This window comes from Nyctibius grandis, chromosome 4 (assembly GCF_013368605.1).
Source record: "Nyctibius grandis isolate bNycGra1 chromosome 4, bNycGra1.pri, whole genome shotgun sequence".
Taxonomy (NCBI): Eukaryota; Metazoa; Chordata; class Aves; order Nyctibiiformes; family Nyctibiidae; genus Nyctibius; species Nyctibius grandis.
In genome coordinates, this window is record NC_090661.1 from 84,856,273 (window position 1) to 84,875,707 (window position 19,435).

The 19,435-nt window shown below is 41.0% G+C and overlaps 1 protein-coding gene across 1 annotated transcript in view; it reads left to right on the forward strand.

The window, feature by feature from the left end:
- WDFY4 (WDFY family member 4) overlaps positions 1-19,435 on the forward strand; it is a 143,326-nt gene that overhangs the window by 23,228 nt on the left and 100,663 nt on the right. The window contains exons 12-18 of the mRNA XM_068398245.1: positions 1,987-2,597; positions 6,968-7,061; positions 13,082-13,296; positions 14,197-14,309; positions 15,292-15,493; positions 15,765-15,841; positions 16,556-16,774. Coding sequence (XP_068254346.1) covers positions 1,987-2,597; positions 6,968-7,061; positions 13,082-13,296; positions 14,197-14,309; positions 15,292-15,493; positions 15,765-15,841; positions 16,556-16,774 — 1,531 coding nt within the window. The remainder of the gene's footprint in view (positions 1-1,986; positions 2,598-6,967; positions 7,062-13,081; positions 13,297-14,196; positions 14,310-15,291; positions 15,494-15,764; positions 15,842-16,555; positions 16,775-19,435) is intronic.

A 19,435-nucleotide genomic window follows, 5' to 3' on the forward strand; every position in this document is an offset into this window, starting at 1 on the left:
TTTTGATTTAGATCATAGGTGACAAATTGAAAAGCAGTGGTGTTGTAAGCACTGATTGAAAGTTTCGTTCTACCTTCTCTACCAAGTGTGAACTGAATTCACCTTTCAGCACAATGTAGCAACTGCTTCTGTGATAAAAGAACCATATTACTTTAAAAAACCAAAAATGTGACAAAGTGTATAGCTTTGTTTTGAAACAGTAAACTTTAACAATATTTGAGGCAAAGTTGAATACGGTGTCCAAACTAATAGGAAAATAAATGCAACTTCAGTGTCTAATTTTGACAAATGATAACTGTGTTAAAGCATAATGTAAGCAAATAAATTTATTATCTACATCCATTGGGACTATGATTGTGTTACACACAAATTCAGATTGATTTGCTAATATATATTTAGCTGTTAAAGCCTGAGCCCAAATGCAATTAGCACTGCCATATTCTAGCGAGGCACGTGGACAATTATGAGGAATAACAAATAATGGAATGTGAAATAAATTCTGTTAATGTTAACTGAGTTAGGGGGTTTCCAGCAGACATCAGTTTTATAGATTCAAGACAGGAATATTAACTCATAGGCGATTAAATTCTAACTGAGTTAGAGCTGGAGGAAATGTTGTTACTGTTGACCTTCTCTGAAATGTGATAAAGCCATCCGGATAACTTCAGCTCTGAGTTATTAAATTTACTACCTGTTCAGAAGTCTCTGCCTGGTTTGATACATTATCATACAAAACTGAATGACAGTAATAGAGTTCCCCCTCCTCCTCCAGTTCTGGCAACCCTTTCTCACAGTCCTAGATCCTGTTACAGGGAGATATATTTATGTTAGAAACTGTTTGTATTCAGCAGGCTGTGAAGTGAATCTCTTTTCATTGGATATCTGTTGGGAAACTTTATATGTAAAATTAGCCCTTTCCAATGTGAAAAGGTACAGCCTCAAATTTGAAAGGTCCCTGGTGCATGAACGAGCACCATATTTACAAAATTATTTGTGCAACATCCCAAAAACCTGGGATAGATAACATTCAAATACAGTAAACTGTTTCCTTGCCAGCTCTTTTTTTTTCCTCACTAATTTTACTTCCACCACTACAACTCTTAATAACTTTTCTAGATTTGTTTTAAAATGGCAAACCCATAGCATTCAAAATTTACAAGTGGTATACATTGTTTTTTATGTGTAATATTGTGTAATATTGTCAAGTGACATTCACTTATGACCTGCTTTTAGCCCATTGAAGTTAGAGAAAATCTAATGACTTCGTTATCTTCGGATCTGAATCTTTATGGCTTTTTTCCTCCAAAGCGTTGTGCAAACTTTAAAGATACCTCTGCTGAGAAAGCGAATTATTATTGCCTTTCTTAAGGAGGAGAGCCTGCTGCTTCAGTATTCTTTGGGCCATCCCATGTTGCTGCTCTTTTGGAAAGGGTCTGCTCAGTCATATGAGCAAAAGTCTAGTGTGGCTCCCTTTTGCGTATTCAGGGCTGTAGGAAGACTTGCCTATAGAGAGCAGTGCTGCCTTCTCAGTTTCTATATGAGGTTATTTACAGTTGAATCTCTGCTTTCATTTATTTAAGGCAAAGGCAGATTTCTTGAGAAAGTCTGAGAAGACTAATGAAAGACTAGCCAGAGGTCTGAAACTAGCTCTGGCCAAACTGACTAGAATATGTAATGCAGGAAATTTGATTTCTTTGTTTATTCCTATGAACACTGTTCCGTACCTGTCAGGATGACTCCATGGGTTGCTCCTGAGGGTACATTCAAATCTTGGTTGTTTGACTCATTGGATATATAGGGGAAGGGAGGAAGAGAAAAGTTGTGCAGTGGTGACCTTTACTTTGATCAACTTTTTTTATTTCTTCAGAGAGTGAAATTTCAGTGAAAGAATTTTGGTACAAACTTGGAATTTTAAAATATTCTAAAGCTTCTTTGTCCCTTGGTTTAAGTGCTTCTTTTGTCTCCTTTTCTTCCCAATGTTTGTAGTCACTCCTGAGGATACTGGAGAGTCCCAAGAGCCATTCAGCTTTCAGAACCTGCAGTGGATTCAATGGACTCCTATCCCTTCTCTCAGACATGGAAGGTGCATTGCAGGACCCTCCATCTGGGCTGTGGGCAGCAGTTGGACAGAATTGCATATTGGAGCTTGTTTTCTACACGCTTCAGGGGATAACAGCAGCCCTGCACCTGGACCCTGTCAACAGCAACTTCTTCCAGAGGAATGGTCTCTTTGAAAAGATGGCAGAGGATCTCGGGTCACTTGGATGCTTCTGGACACAAGGGGAACGACAAATCCCTCTGAGCCTTGAGAAGACAAGGACGTTTGCAGAATTCTCAGATGTAGCTTTCTGCTCTTCAGAACCTTTCCCAATGTGGCTAAAGAACTGCATATGGATTCTGAATTTTCTTGATCACATGGTCAAAGGAACCCTTCATCTAGAGAGTTACTTCAAGGAGAGAAAGCCAGAGATCAGAGAGGCATCAAGAGATAATCAGGAGGGACCTCAAGCTCAAGAAGAGCATCCTGTTGCTTTCAAAAGGCCAGGCAACAAATTACCTGCCTCTGCCTATAGGCTATGGGGAAACCCTGAGGAGAAGTAAGTCTTTATTTACTACAGGAAATAGAAATACAAATACAATAAAACTGGTATCTGCATTTCATATGGTAGTAAACTGAGGTAAAGTGTGACATAACCTGTCTAGAACAAACAAATCGGTGCCACAGTCCCAACTCCCAGGCCTCCAGACAGCAGAAATCCCCTCTTTTTGAAAGGTTAATGATGGCAAACATTGGGGCATAAGTGTTCAGTGGAGCAGTGGGACACACAACCCCAAGAGTTGCAGAGTTTGTGCTGAAGGTTGTGACACATGCAATGTGGGAGCAGGACTGGGCTCTAAGGAAAGGGTCGCTGGGACTTGAAGCTTGCGTTTAGTCTCTACTTGAATATTCCCCAATCAATTTTGACTTTTTCAATGGAAGGCTGTTTCCAGTCACCTGATTCATTACAAATAAAAACTATTTTAAGTTATTTTAAATGTTCCCCCATGCATGTGTGTCCAAGCACACGTGTAGAGACACACACACTCTCGCTCATTTACTCATACAGCTGAAATAATAGAGAAAATTGGAAAAGGAATAGTAATGCTGTCTGCCTCATATAACGAGGGATTATCTCAAAATATATAACTTTTGCAGGAAGGAAAGACTACACCAGAAATCAATGTAGCTGTCAGCTGTGAATCAATTCTTAATAACTTGCATTTCATAACTAGTGAGATCTTCTGCTTCTTCTTGTGTCTGTAGCTTTATCTTGGATCTCTCAGTCCTTTTCTCAAAAATGTTTCTGGTTGGAGTTATGCTTAAAAAGGCTGAGTTTATAACTGTGAGATTCCTTCAACCATTGTTGTAGGTTATTCCACAGTCATCTTCCAGGTTTAAAGACTAAGTCTTTACGTCTGCCACTTGTAGCTAGCAGTCACTGAAGTCAGCAGAACTTTTGTTCCCTGAGTACTGAGGCAGGCTGAGTAAGTATTTCTGGTCATAGTTGTACTTGTCTGAAGCAACTAGAATAACCTGCAGTAGATTTCTTTTTAAAATAGTCATAGAGATGTTTGCTCCTTATTGCTGATCTTTGAATTACACTGGAAGCTTCTGGTTAGACACTCCGTCCTGGGGAGAGGAATTGGTGGCTCAGGAGGAATGAATACTCTTTTCAAAGTAGATCTTCCTAGCCCCATTTGGGAGAACGTGGGTCAATGTGAGGAGAGTGTATGGATGGTGGTAGTTGTGAGAAGTCCATAGCCTGTGGCTTAAGTGTGTGTATAAGAGAGGCTCAGGGAAGATAAGGCAGAAAGAGTAGATCAGTGGCAATGCAGGGAAGGGTATGGGTCTCTCTTATGCTTGTCTTTCTCAAGTTACTAGGTCTGAAACATAAAGCAAAGCTTCCTAGGTCCTTGTCTTGTTTTGCTGGCTGAGCTGTGAGGTTGTGCAGTAACTGAATGAATACCACTTGTGGATAAATTAATCATGTAAATTGGGATCCATTCACTTCACAATGTCTGGTTTGGGAGAGTTTGGCTTTGGTTCTGGGATGTGAAGGCACAAAAGGAAGCCAGATTAGCTAGAGGTGGCTGGAGAGTGTCCAGGACAAGTGTCTGCAAACACAGAAGAGGATCATGTACTGGCAAGCTATCAATCTTCAGGCCACGTAGTCTGTATCCTTTTCCAGCAGTAAACTTTCTGAAAATAAAAAGAAGAAAACAAGTTCCCAGAGTTCCTTTAAGCCTGCGGTTCCCCTGATGCAGCTTCCTCTTAGCTGTATTCCATGCTCACACTTCCTCCTGAAGAAGGCTTCAGCCTGGGGCTATGCAGCTTGAAAGAAGGAACTTGAGTGCAGTCAGTGTAGGTGGCCTGTGATGCCTCATCCTGCAACATGTATTTAACATCCCTGAAGAGGAGGAAAGGAGGTGATCCTATGGGAGCCTGTGACTGAGACACAGGAAAATCAGCATTTTAACTGGATAATATTCTAGCCCCTTACACTGTCCTGTGGTCAATAATGTTGCAAGCTGCTGGGCCACAGGGGAATCGACCCTTTCATTCCCTTCTGAAAAATAGCCCTCTGCATTCCTACTCCTGCATTAATGTCTGAAACACCTTTGTGACAGATGGAGTCTCTGTTTTTTCCTTTTGCTCCTAGTGATTAGAGGTAGCTTGTTGCAAGCTGTGTTAACTGAGGCTGATCTCACTTTGGGAAGGAAGCCCCTCTTCATGCCCACCCTAGCAAAATGGCTGCTGCAGCTGCTGTTACCACAGACTCACTGTGCTAATGGCTCTTCAGGTTCTTTGTGGCATCTCATTTTGTCCCCAAACCCTCTTATTTGTCTTATTTTTAAGTAGCAGCCAGCGTAGAGCAGATATGGATTTCACACCATGACACTAGTGGGGTAAATGGAGTGGAATCATGGGGCTGACTGGATAGCCCTGAGGCAGGAGTTTGAGATGGCGTATTTGCGGGAGTGAGGAGTTGGTACATGGAGACAGCTTTTGTACTAAGACAAGCCAGAAAATTAGGACGTCTTGGAAAACCAGAAAGAAGGCTAGAAATAAGGCTTATATGATGAGTGTGCAGTGCTGGCAGGGAAGTTGAGGTGTAGTTTGATGCTGGTCAGGGACTCTGGATTTTCCTTATTTGTTCTTCCTTCTTAACAGCCCTGGAGAGTGCTCAACCTGCCAGGCAGTATTCAAAAATAAGAAAATATCTCCTTATAGTTATGGCAATGTCTTAACCATTTCATGATTTTATTTATTTTTTAAAGGATCACTTGTTATTATTGTCTTCTGATATGTACATTTTGTTAGCTCACATTTTACCTTTACTACACATCATATGGGTTATTAAAAAATTCCCTATATGAAAGAAAAGTTTTGATGTTCGGAGGTAACCATATTTCTTCAGTGCCTAACTCTTTAGGAAGACTGCTGTGTGTTAGGAGAACTGGGCACACTGCCTGGCGATGTATTTTTAACAGTACTAGAGATGGAAGTTTGAAGTTAATTGAAAGTATGGGAAGTCAGTCCTTGAATACAGAGACTTAGGCCAAAAATGAACTTGCACTGGGGAGCACAGCCACAGCAGGAAAACAGACTGAAATTTTGATCCTGTTGATTCTAGTGGGCCTGGATTTTTCTCTTTAAATGTTGTTAGGGTTTTTTGGGGGAAACGGGAGGAGAGCATATTTTCAGTGTGTACTTTTTTCTTGTTTGACATTTAAAAACTCACCCACATTCATGTCAAGTACAGGTGTATGTGTCCATACTGGAGCCACTGCTGCAGTAAATATTTATATCAGATCTGATATTGATTTATTACACAGAAAATATCGCAAATGAGCAATTTCTTTGAAAGTATCTTTCTTGAGGGTGCAGTAAGAATTATTTGTCACCGTGTGGCAGTGTGCTACACATTACTCGCTGCTCTGATGTATCAGATGAGCCTTTTTGGAAGTGGCTAATGTGTTACAGCCTATTTACCCTCTTTTAGGTACCTTGTAAAAGCTTTTTTTATGCTTGCTCTTCTACTTGTACCCTTTGTTTTATACAGTCCACAAAGCATACTGTACTTTATTTTTTCAGTCTAATCACGGCTGTTAGATGTTGCCTTTGCTTTTCTCAAGAAATCTGTTTGGGACAGATGTTTCTGACAGTGCATATCACAACTCCGGTTCAGAGGTACACCCAGAAATGCTGATTATACTCTGAACATGACTAGCCTGCAATGCCTGAACTAGAGTTACTGCTATGCTGTGGCTTCATCTTTGAGATATATCTGACCTCTAGCCTGCATCATGGCATAAGCAGATCTCTGTGGTAGCTCTGATGCCTCAGTTCCTTGCTGTGCCTGAATGTACAAAGGTAATATGTGGCAAAAATGAAAATTGGTGGGGAAGCACAGATATGTAACTTTCTTTTACTAGTTTAGGCAGATTCTGGTGTTGGAAGGGAAGGGTGGCATGCTGATTTCATCAAGACTGTCTCATCTTTGCTTATTCCTGTTATGGTTTTCAGAGTACAGAAGTTATTGTCTGGCTAAAGTTACAAACTGCTTGAAAATAGAAAATCTAGCACTAGGTCTGGGCTGATGCATCAGAGAGATCCCTCTGGTTGTCTGTTCTCTGTACTGCAAGTACCTTCAAAGGCAAAGTTTGTTTAAAGAGGCTGCTGCATATCTTTGAATATGCAGGTCTCTGAGATGTGAGCTCATGAGCAGGTTATGTCCTGTCTTTGTTACTCTAAGGAGCCTTCCAGCTGTTCCAGGTCATCTGTATTGTTTGCTTAGTTTCAAATGCTGAGCCTGGTTACTGCTAGGAGGTTTTAATGCTGTACTCTACTGGAACATTGTTGGACCCTCTTTACTGTTGTTAGTGATAATTATGATGATAAGTCTTATGCGTCTTTTTCCTGTAGGTGTGAAATGAGAGACTGTGCCATTGTGCATCCAGGTGCTGTCTGTGTTATGGTGAGGTTGCTGCCAAAGCTGTACAAAGAGGGACACTCTCAGGTGAGTCTGAACATACCAAAGTGCCATCTAAACAGTGCCTACTACTTTTCTGTAGCTTCATTTCCAAGAATTGCTTACTCTTTGCAGATGTGGAAGCACTAAAATTTACCTAGAACACTGGCAGGAGGAGCAGCACAAATTTCACTGAGTCAACAGATAGAAGAACAACAAAGGCTCTTGGCTATCAGTTTGACTAAGTGTTTCTATACCTGTCTGATGCAGTGCATGGATCTTGGTCCCAGAATACTTACTGCAAGGGCACAAATATAGAAGTCCCTTGAAAATCGTTTAAAATAGTGGTAATGGACCTAGAAACCAGAACTGTCTGGCTCTTTAGGCCTAATGGTCCATAAACTTTCAATGCAGCTTAGAATCTGCCTTGCTTTGTCAAGTCTTCCATGCATGCGCCCACTCTGAACAAGTATATTGCCTATACTGTATCTGCTTTCTGGTCTAAAATAAAAGTACCTACAGAGGGATTGAAATAAAACCAGTTTGTTCATCCAGAGTTAGGGAAGGTAGGAGGGCAACTAACTGTTGGCACATCCCAACCCTGTGTAGCGGAACCAAGCCAGCAGCTAGTGAAATTTTGTTAATTACAGTAATTAATTCTGAAAAACAAGTAGAACGGTCAATTGAATGAGAGAGAGTGTCATCAAGAAACTACTAGAGTTGGCTCTAGGGCTGAGCTGTATGAGAGAGACTCTCAGACCCTCAGTAGATGGCAGTGTTCTTAAAAATATGAAGGGCTAGAGCACAAATTACAGCAATTTCAGTTATTTGTTTAAGTACGTTCATATTTTCTTCCTTTCTCACTCCTTTTTTCTTAGTCAACAAGAAATTATTACTGCTAGTGTTTGTTTAGTATTGCTGTTGTCAATAGGATTGCCTCAGGTAAAATGGGACCACTGTTGTGTGTGGTTCTGAGTCAGACTCTGGCTAGGAGTTAACACATGTCCTGAAGAGTTTTTCATCAAATGACCCACAAAGAGGATAGAGGAAAAATAAAATTTTTCTGCCTAATTCTATTTAAAAGTGGATGAGAGAATGAGTGGAACTTTATGCCCCATAGCTTGGGCAGCTGACTGATGCTGAGAGGTAGTGACACAAAAGACTGGACTTTAGTACCTTTAATCATAACATATACAACTGCAGGAACCTTTGTGCAATGAAATGCTACTTGGAACATGGGAGTCAGGCAAGATCTGATGCAAAAGGTGGACTTGAATGTCTAGTGAAGGGGAGCTGCTTGGTAGAAGGATAATAACTGAAAGAATTTCCCTTTGAATAGATATATTCTGTCCCAAACAGTGTACTATTCTTTCTTTTAGTGCAATGGTGTTTGACAGCTATATGAGACATGAAGTAATTTCTTTGTGGATGGAGCTTTTTTTACTGCAGACTTTCATTCAAAAATCTGAAGGGGCTTCTTGCTCTGAGTTTAAGACTGAGTCAAATAGTGCATTTTTTTAGGAGCAATGGTGAAGAACAGACAGCAATTTATCTCTTTCTGCTTGTTTTAGTGCTGTGATAGATTTTTAAGCCCAGGTATTCAGGAGTAACCTGGAAAAATCTTCAGAATCAGTTCATGTCATGTGCAAATCCTTTGCTTTCACAGAAATGGCAATGAGAATGCACTGCTTTTACAGAAACATTAGTGGAACTCAATAAAATTAATGTACTTTGATTCAGACCCTCAGAGATATCTATTTCCTGCCAAATTTGCTGCTTTTCAGTGACCTTTCTCAGACTCTGTGATCATCTGAAGCAATGTTGAGCCTGTCAGCATAGAAAAAACAGTAGCAGACAGTGAAACAGGTGGGCTTGCACTTCAGCCATTTTTTCTGACTCTCTAGAATGACGATTAAAAGCTGAGGAGAATAGATTTGTGGTTGTATATTACTGCTGTTCCTAGGTATGGTCAAAAACCGTTTGAATGTCCTGTGGATACGAAAATTTGCTTAAAAGCCTTAAAACCCCCCAAGACACAGTCTTTGAGTCACTAAGCTGTATTTAGAGGGTAGTGCTCATGTTCATGCCTAGAACTGGTACTAAGCCAGTTTCCATCAAACTGTGTACAGTTTGACCAAATACAAGGTGGATTTTCCTTTTATTAATATGCTGCGTGTTCAGTGATGAAAGGGTAGTGTTGTCACATGTTTCAAAAACTAAGTACAAGTGAGAAAGATTAACATTCACTTTAGATATATGGCTCAGGATATTCACAATTTCCCCTCAGACATATCTCATCCTTGTCTGGCATTTTGGAACTGTGACTTTTAAGACTCCAGAGTGTCATGCCAGATCTTTTCTGTTTGGTCAGATGTCAGATAAGGAGATCTCCTAGATCTGACAAGGCTGGGTAAGGGAAAGAAAAGAACTTTTGAGAAGAGAATCAAAGCACGATTCAGATCTGTGTCATCATCCTGGCAGTTTTCTTGTGAGTACAGACAAAAAAAAATCCTCACACAATTCATTATGTAAATTATCTATACTTTTAAAAAATTATGTTATTGCTTCCACAGCTGGATTTGTTCTCTCTATTTATATCCATGTCTCTCCTATGATGAACTGCTATCATATTCACTGTTGTAAATCTAAAACATTGTGCATCAATAAGGACTGTGCATCTTTTTAAAAGTCCTTTATCTGTATTTTAAATTTAGCCTAAACTAGTTGTTCTCACTGCAGATGTTAACAGCATAACACTTTCCAAGTATTTGTACTTCTTAAAAACATAAATTCTTTCTAAACTGAAAACGTCTCTGACATAAATATGGCCCATAGAGAAGACTGTGTGACAGTTTTCTGCCTTCAGACACATATTACTAACATCACTGCTAATGTAACTATTAATATCACAGTGAATTCCTAAATTACTGCACTGCATTATCTGCACAAGGAAATTCTTCAGGTATTTGGCCAGAGCTTCATTCCCCTTTGGGTTGTACAGCCAAGGTTTTGGGAGGAAGGAAAGGAGAATGGACCAGAACTCTGGTAGGAGGAAGGAGACTAGAAACACTCTGGCAGTGCACCCTCCAGCCTGGGCTGGTAGCTGAAGGTCAGGTCTTTCCTCGAGTGCTTTCCTGCAGGCTTTGCTTCAGCCTTGCCTCCTGGGGGATTTTTCTTTGTTGAGCCTGTTCTGATTACCGCACAACTGTTTTTTAAAAGAAAATGCACAGCCTGTCTGCATGTTCTTTTTCAAGGTTATTTTTGGGCTTTTAGTAAGAAGTTTGCTTGTTCATTGATCAACCAATTTCTGAAGCTTTCATTGTTTGTGCAGACCAAGCAATTTTCCTTCTGTGCTTCCAGCACCACAGCCTGCCCTTTTATTTGTCCTGTTTCTCTTGCTATTCACTTTCTCCTTAAAAAGCAGCCGGTGTCTATGAAGTTGCACTAAAATCTTGGTAATGTACCCTGGATTGAAGAGATAGGAACTCTGCCAAGAATCCCTGTCTAACTATACTGAATATAATTTTCTACTTTGTCTTGTTTTTCATGCAATCGTATCATTTATAAGGTGGCACACAGAGACAGCTTTGCCGCCTTCTCAGGTGTCTGAGGAACATCATGTAGCACAGCACAGTAGCTTAGAAAATGAGAAGGAGGCACTGCATTCAGCTAATACTGTAGGAGAAAACATACTGCAACTAAATGTAATTTGGCAAGCAAGAGGTCTGTCAGACAAGTTTTACTTGTTAAGGTCAGTGTGTGAGAGTTAATAAAATATTGTGATAGAATGGGAATGTGATTGCAGCTGGGAACTATGCATCAGGAATTTGAGATGGGATAAATTTATGAATTATTTATTTTTTATAACATTTTAAGGCAAAAAAAATTTTCACAGTTGATTTTCAGAAGTGACTCAAACTCTCTACAGACAATGGGTTTTAAGCTGATGGATGCCTACCTTTTCTTTTGAAAGCACGATTTAAAATCCTGGGTCACTTGGAATTTTTTGAAAGAAATCAAGACTACTTTCGATGCCTTGATTTCTTCATTAGTAAAACTAAATCTCTGTGGTAAGTCAGGAAGTTAATTCTAATTTTCTATGAAGGGCTGCTAGCTCTTCAAGTGAGAGGTGCTCCTGAGATTGAAAAGTTTGCTTTTTGCAATTGCACGCAGAATTATTGCTGTATCGTTCTTAAACCTAAGGAAACTACATCCCTTTGAAATGAAGCCACACCACCAAAGGTTCAAAGTTCTTGCTTATCTTAAACATAGCATAATCATTTTGAAGATGGATAGCAGTGAATTAAATTCTGGTACCAAGTTTTGAAACTATGGGCTCTTAGGAGCAAGAATCTGGAAACTATTTAAACAGACTGGGCAAATTGCTAGGTGACATTTTGCACTTAAGACTCTAATCTGAGGCAGAGCTGTGAGCCCAATTACATTCTAACTGCACCTTCAATATCCTGATTCATGGTGCAAGTAACATGTGTTAGGAAAATCAATCCATTCATATAGAAACACACAGCCTGGATTCTTGGCCACCCATTTATATTTCCACTCAAATCTCCTTTTACTGGAACTAGGATCCATGAAAACAGCACATTTTATTCAAAACAAGGCAATACTGGTATTGACAAAGCTGCTAAGCTAATGAAAATAATCAATTTTTTGTATGCCATTATGCTTTTATTGGATTTATTTTGGAGTAAACCAGTAGTTTCACTTAGTCAAGACGTGTGTCCTTCTGTTTTCATGTGGTTTTATATATCCAGATACTTTCCTGCATCCAGTCAAAAATGGAGTAAAATAGTAATTAAATATCCAGCAAATTATAAGTGGGGCTTTGACACACTGTAGCAATAAGTGTCTGTCCGTAAGGAATAGTGTAGTTTAGTCTGGTGGATGATTTCTGTATATAATAAGATGCACAGTGAAACTTGTGTCACTGGGAACGAGCAGTCATTCAGAGAGAAGAAAACATTATCCAAAGAACTTGCCCTTCAGATATCAAAAATAGTAGTTGAGTTCACAAAAACAATATGTATGTTGCATTGGATGTGCTAGTATTACTGTAAGTGTTGCAGTTGGGGCTTTTGGTTGCTGAGCACTTTGAAAACAAATTACTTGTTGACTTTGAGTTTATCCTGTACTGGTTTTGAGTTTGATCTGGATGCAAAAGAGCTGCATTCCTCTTTATACTTAATAAGCTAGCATATTCTGAATCCAGTGAAGCTGCCTCTCATTCATGTTATAAAATCAACTCCCAACGTCCTAATCTGCATGTCTGCCAACATTGTTGTCTTTTTCTTTAAAAGTTTGCATAGATATTTCCTAGAAGAGCATATGAGAAAGCCAAAGAACTTTTGGGTGTTGGGAACACTTCAACTTTGTAAGATTTGTGTTTAAATATATGATACACAGTTAGTTTTGTGTGAAATCTAGTTAGATCAGTGGGGTAGGCTCCATTCCTAATTAGGAACAAATTGGTCTAAAGATAATTTATGAGAATTGAGATATTTCTTTAAGACCATTAAGAAGCAATAATGAAGTACAGCTTCAATTCAGCAAAACCTGTAGAGAAGTGTTTAAAATTAAGTGTTTCATTATATTGCTAGATGGAGTTTTGTTTAAGAACAGTGATTTTAGAGCAAAGAGTAGATCATGTCAATATGACTCTCCACATGCTTGATGTTAAATATATTCTGAGTTACTGTGTTCGTCTTGGAGCTTGTACCTAATAAACTGCCCTTGGTGGTGGTCCCTTCTTTTGAATGAGAACTGATTGTTCTCTTCCTTCGCTACTGTAGTATTATGGCAGGAAAGCTCAACTGTGGATGGCTGAGCAGCTACGCAGATGGATATATGCACACTCTTCAAGTGCAGAGCTTTGTAGAAGAGCCATGCAGTTGCACTTCAACCTCTGGCCTTAGAGGCTTCTTTTCTGGGCCAAATTTTTGCAAACAGAGATTTGACAATTGAAAAAAAAACAAATAAAAAAAAAATCATTCACCGTAGTACAGTTTTCTACTGTCAGCCCGCTGACTTCAGTTCTGTGTCCATTTCAGCTTTCACAGGAAATCCAGTGTGCTGTGGTTGATCATATCCAGTCCCTGGTGAAGTCAGAGAAGAGTCGCCAGGTGATGTGTGGATCTGGCTTGCTGAGCACCATCATAACATCCTGTCAGGATGCCTTCCGCAATGAGAACCATCCACTGAATCTGCCTCTCACTAGGGTGTTTGAGAAGCTTGCATCACAGGCTATTGAGCCAAATGTGTTAAGGTATCAGATTGTATCTAATGGAAACAATTTGCTTTAGTGGTGCAGATTTTTTGCAAAGTTTGTGTAATAATTGCATACTTCATGTAGTACACTTAATTCAGCCAGACACTTAGCCTTTTGTTTCAAGTCTCAGTTAATACTACTCACATGCTGATCACAGGGTATATGCTTAAATGACTTACTGAAGATGGTATGAGCCTGTAGTGTTCTGCTGCATCATCTCTGCAGGGGTTATAAAGCCATTTATGAATGGTAACTAATTAAGTAATTGCAAACCAACTGGAGTTATTCTGTCCTGATATTCATATGGAGAAGCTGTTTCCTGAAGAGTAAAAGTGACTCTCTCTTAGCTCGTATCCATGTCAATGACAGATGCAGAAATAAAAAGTGTAGTCTTGTTTCTCAGTCTCTGATGTTTCCGCTTTTGGATGTGCTTTCTTCTTTAATGCTAACAAATACTAGACATGAGAGTACCTAACAGAGATCAGAGTGCAGATGAAGTTGGATACACAGTGAAAGACTGGATTTATTTTACTCAAAAACGGAACAAAATTTCTTAAAAAAAAACAAAACCAACAAACCCCCCCTTAAAAAAAACACCATTGATTTTTTTTCTGAAAGATTAGTAGTATTCAAAAGTATTGCTGAAGAAAATAGACCTTTGATGTTTTTTCGATAGGAAAACCTGGAAAGGGGAAGTGTAAAGCAAAACAAATATTTGTGATGATACAATGGAAAACATTCCTTCTGTTTTATTTGGGAAGTCTTTAAAATTTGATATACAATAAGAAAGTTGGTCTCCAGAGAGCTGAGATGTATTTGCACGGTTGCTATGAATCCAAAGTGTATGGCTTGATTATTTTCCTTTTTTTAATGCTTTCTTCTTTTTTTTCACATTAGGGAATTTCTTTTGTTGGGAGGTTCTCCATCACTACCTTCCAGGCCAAGCACAAACAAAACTAAGGCCCTTTCATGTCAGGGGAGTGATTCAACTAACGCAGCTTGGCATGAAAGTAAGCACACAATGAACAGCCTGTTGCTGGTACAGTGGTTGGGTTATAGATTGTCTCTGTAATGATAGAAAACTGCTGTTGGAGTAGGTTGCTCCAAGACAGTCACAGTGAAGGTGGAGGATGCCTGGATGTTTTAGACTGGGTATTGCCCAGGTTGAGTGGTGCTTGACCAACACTGAAAGTTGATCTAATGACCAGCAGAGATCAAATTAGAATACATGTGCTGAAGCCAGATGCTGATATAGACTCAGTCTTTGCTGGATCAGACATGGAAGCTATCTATAAAAATACTAATCTTATTCCACAAACCAAAGGGAGTGTCTCCTGGGTTTGCAGCATGTTTTCCCTGTGGTTTATCCCTAGAAATAGAACAAAGATGTGAATAAAGAGCACTGCTTTTTGTAATCCCTAGGATATCCTAGTAGTCTGCCTTGCTTATACAGGCCATTTTCCATCCAAGTCCTTTCGTTGTTCTAAGATTTTTTACAGGTGAAAGGCTACAGTAGTAGTATTTGGTGCTTAAACTGTTCTCATGGCTATGAGACACCTGATACAGCATGGTGCAAATTGGGGTCTTATGTTCTTTGCAGTCATTCTTCAGATCCTCTCCCACACGTTGGCTGTAACCATTCTGTTATGGCAGAACTTGAATGGTCTGTGTTCAAGAAAAATGGAACCAATGGGTCAGGAACCTTTTTTACTAGAAGTGAAGTTTGGAGCTGCCTGAAGATGTGTGCAGAGAAAATATAGCTAACACCTCTGTAAGCTTATCTCTCCTGCCAGACTCCCATTTTGAAATTCCTTCAGTGCAATGTTTTTGTGTATTACTGAGGACTTCTGCAGGCTGCTGAGGATGTGTTATTTGAAGAGCATGCAGCGCTGTTCTTAGCACTGCTGAGTTGAATATGGGCAAAGACTGTGACTGAAAAAAGAATTGGAGACACTGATTTAGTTATGTACTATGTTGATCTTGTAGGTTCAGAAAAGGACATGGTGGACAGTAAAACTGATCCTCAGATGGTTGTGCCTGTCAGCAGCTCTCCTTGGGTGTCTAAGGGATCTGCATTGGCACTTCAGACTTCAATGAGTCTCATCTCCATGACGTCACCTCGGAATTTCCAGCTCCGCAGCACTGCTTTGGCTCCATCATTCGTAGAGTTTGACATGTCCATGGAAGGATATGGGTATTGCTGCTGTTGCTTTTCTCTTTAGCTGCTCTACAGTCTCTTGGCCCTTATTCTGGACACAGCAACTAATCCCTTCTCTCTCCATCTTAGTCAATCCTTGTGCCCTTACCAGTGCCTTCCTTGCAGCAGTGTTACCAACCTTTTTTGTTATTGTCTTGTTGCTGATAACCTAGACTGCCTTGCTACCATGATTCTGCAGTATTAAGTCACTGGTGACCTTCAGGGATGATTTTGTTTCTGATGAATGGGTGCTTGTTTGCTTTTGTAGGTGTTTATACCTCCCTACCTTGGCCACTGTCATGGGACCCAGTGCAGAGCAATCTGTCTCAGGAGGAATTGGTGTGGGTAAGCACTTTGACTCACCTACAGCTTCCTGAAAGCACTGACTTTTCAGCCCCACTGAAAGCATTTAGCATATGTAAGAAATGACAGCAAATAAGCTGTGTGTTTCAATACACTTCTGTCTCTCTGTCCCAGTCCAGCTCTGAGCTATGTAACTCAGACTGCTCACCAAAACGCAGTACCAGATGCAGCTTAACAGTGTGATACATTGGCATTAACATTAGCAATACAAATTTAAAGCAGACTGCTAAGAAAAAAGACTTAACAAATAAGAGCCATGAGATTTTAGGGTAATCTCCCACGGAAGGAATAGAAGCTGTCACTCAACACGAAATGGGTTTCTCCTATAGATCAAAATCCTCTATTGGGTGAACTGGGAAATGGCTATACTTTTTTCTTCCTGAATTTTGTGAGCTTTGAGAAAACTTGTTTCTGGCTCAGTGCTTCCCAATTGATGAGCTCTGTGGCATGGAGATCTAGTAGTCATTTCTCATCCGTCAATTTTAGGTCATCTCCACATGTGCACACATTCATATGTGCCGTCTTTGTGATATTGAAGATAGACAGTGAAATCTAATAGAAAAGAACAGAATTTAAACCTCACATTCTAATGTTGGTTCTTACATGGTCTGGGCTACAAATGAAACAGAAAGCAGATTGCTAATGTCTGCATAGGGAAACCAATTTCCTTACTGCCTTTTTGTTTCCTATCTACAGGCACCAGAATGTTCCCTCCCTCAAGTGGCATGACTCTCTCCTGCTGGTTTCTGGTTAGCAAGTTTGGTTTGGTTCACAACAGTCACCCACTCCGTTTCCTCACGGTTGTGAGGCACATGGCAAGAACAGAGCAAGAATTTGTTTGCTTTTCAGTAAGCTTCTTCCCACAGGACCATTCTTTGGTCATTTCCACAGAAGAAGTGGAATTCCAGCCACTTGGTAAGGCTCTTCTAAGTCAAGCTGCAGTGCTCTGTCCTCTGATTATCTGGAATTTTTCATTAACAAATTTCCTTCTCTTACAAATACCCAGGACACTGAGACTTTTTGTCTCTTCAGTTTTCTTCTGGAAGCCTGTTGTTATTGTAATGCTGGGTCATATTTCAGTTTTAAGTTTGCTGTAGGCATTGAGAATTATTTTGTGGCCTGCAATATGTGATAAAACTTATAAATATTCTAAGGAATACTTAGGATTGTCAGTCATATGGTTGTGTGCAGTTCTGGGGACCGGACTTGAACCAACTGGTCCCTGCCTGTTCTGTGTGGCAGTAGGCAGGTTTGGAGAGCAGGATTGAGGAGTTCGGGAGTGATCTAGCTTCCTAATCAAACAGCTCATTTCCTCTCCTCACTTTTAGAATGTTTTCTATTATGCCAGCCTATTACTTTTTTTTTCCTTGTTGGCATTTATCCCTTTCTCCTTACTGAGTACAGTAGGTACTTCAACTGTGAACGTGATTGAATGTTGCAGGGGAGGTTGGGAAGAGTGGGAATAGTAGCTCGGATTTTTCATGCACAGCTGACTCACACATTGTGTGAGTGCTCTGATTCCCTTAGATGAGATTAAAAATCCCATCTTGCCTCTTTTCAAAAAAACTACAAATTACAGAATCACAGAATCACAGAATGTTAGGGATTGGAAGGGACCTCGAAAGATCATCTAGTCCAATCCCCCTGTCGGAGCAGGATTGCCTAGACCATATCACACAGGAACGCGTCCAGGCGGGTTTTGAATGTCTCCAGAGAAGGAGACTCCACAACCTCTCTGGGCAGCCTGTTCCAGTGTTCAGTTACCCTCACCGTAAAGAAGCTTTTCCTCATATTTATGTGGAACCTCCTGTGTTCCAGCTTGCACCCATTGCCCCTTGTCCTGTCAAGGGATGTCACTGAGAAGAGCATGGCTCCATCCTCTTGACACTTGCCCTTTACATATTTATAAACATTAATGAGGTCACCCCTCAGTCTCCTCTTCTCTAAGCTAAAGAGACCCAGCTCCCTCAGCCTCTCCTCATAAGGGAGATGTTCCACTCCCTTAATCATCTTCGTGGCTCTGCGCTGGACTCTCTCTAGCAGTTCCCTGTCCTTCTTGAACTGAGGGGCCCAGAACTGGACACAATATTCCAGATGCGGCCTCACCAGGGCAGAGTAGAGGGGGAGGAGAACCTCTCTTGACCTGCTAACCATACCCCTTCTAATACACCCCAGGATGCCATTGTCCTTCTTGGCCACAAGGGCACACTGCTGGCTCATGGTCATCCTGTTGTCCACTAGGACCCCCAGGTCCCTTTCCCCTACGCTGGTCTCCAACAGCTCTGCCCCCAACTTGTACTGGTACATGGGGTTGTTCTTGCCCAGATGCAGGACTCTACACTTGCCCTTGTTATATTTCATTAAATTTCTCCCTGCCCAACTCTCCAGCCTGTCTAGGTCTCTCTGAATGGCTGCGCAGCCTTCCGTTGTGTCAGCCACTCCTCCCAGTTTTGTGTCATCAGCGAACTTGCTGACAGTGCACTCTATTCCCTCATCCAAGTCATTAATGAATATATTGAATAGTACTGGTCCCAGTACAGACCCTTGAGGGACTCCACTAGACACAGGCCTCCTACTGGACTCTGTCCCGTTGACCACCACTCTCTGGCTTCTTTCCTTCAGCCAGTTCACAATCCACCTCACTACCCGATCATCCAGATCACACTTCCTCAGTTTAGCTGCGAGGATGCTGTGGGAGACTGTGTCAAACGCTTTACTGAAATCAAGATAGACCACATCCACAGCTTTACCATCATCTATCCACCGGGTTACGTCCTCATAAAAGGCTATCAAGTTGGTTAAGCATGACTTCCCCTTGGTGAATCCATGCTGAGTGCCCCTAATGATCCCCCTATCCTTGATGTGCCTAGAGACAGCATCAAGAACAAGTTGTTCCATCACCTTTCGGGGGATGGAGGTGAGGCTGACCGGTCTATAGTTACCCGGGTCCTCCTTCTTGCCCTTTTTGAAGACTGGAGTGACATTCGCTTTCCTCCAGTCCTCAGGCACCTCTCCCGTTGCCCACGACTTAGCAAAGATGATGGAGAGTGGCCTAGCAATGACTTCCGCCAGCTCCCTCAGCACCTGCGGGTGCATCCCATCAGGGCCCATGGATTTATGGATGTCCAGATTGCTTAATTGGTCCCTGACCCAGCCCTCATCTACCAAGACAGATTCCTCCTCTATCCTGACTTCTGGGGCCTCAGGGGTCCGGGGCTCCTCAGGACAGCCTCCAGCAGTATAGACAGAGGCAAAGAAGGCATTCAGTAACTCCGCCTTCTTTTTATCCTCTGTCTCCAGGACCCCCACCTCATTCATCAGTGGGCCTACATTGCCTCTAGTGTTGGCTTTACCTGCAATGTATTTGAAGAAGCCCTTTCTGTTGTCCTTGACCTCTCTTGCAAGGTTTAATTCCAAGGAGGCCTTAGCTTTCCTAGTTGCCTCCCTACATCCTCTGACAACAGTCTTATATTCCTCCCACGTGGCCAGCCCCTCCTTCCATGATCTGTACACCCTCTTCTTCCACTTGAGTTTGCCCAGCAGTTCCCTGTTTAACCATGCAGGTCTCCTGGTACC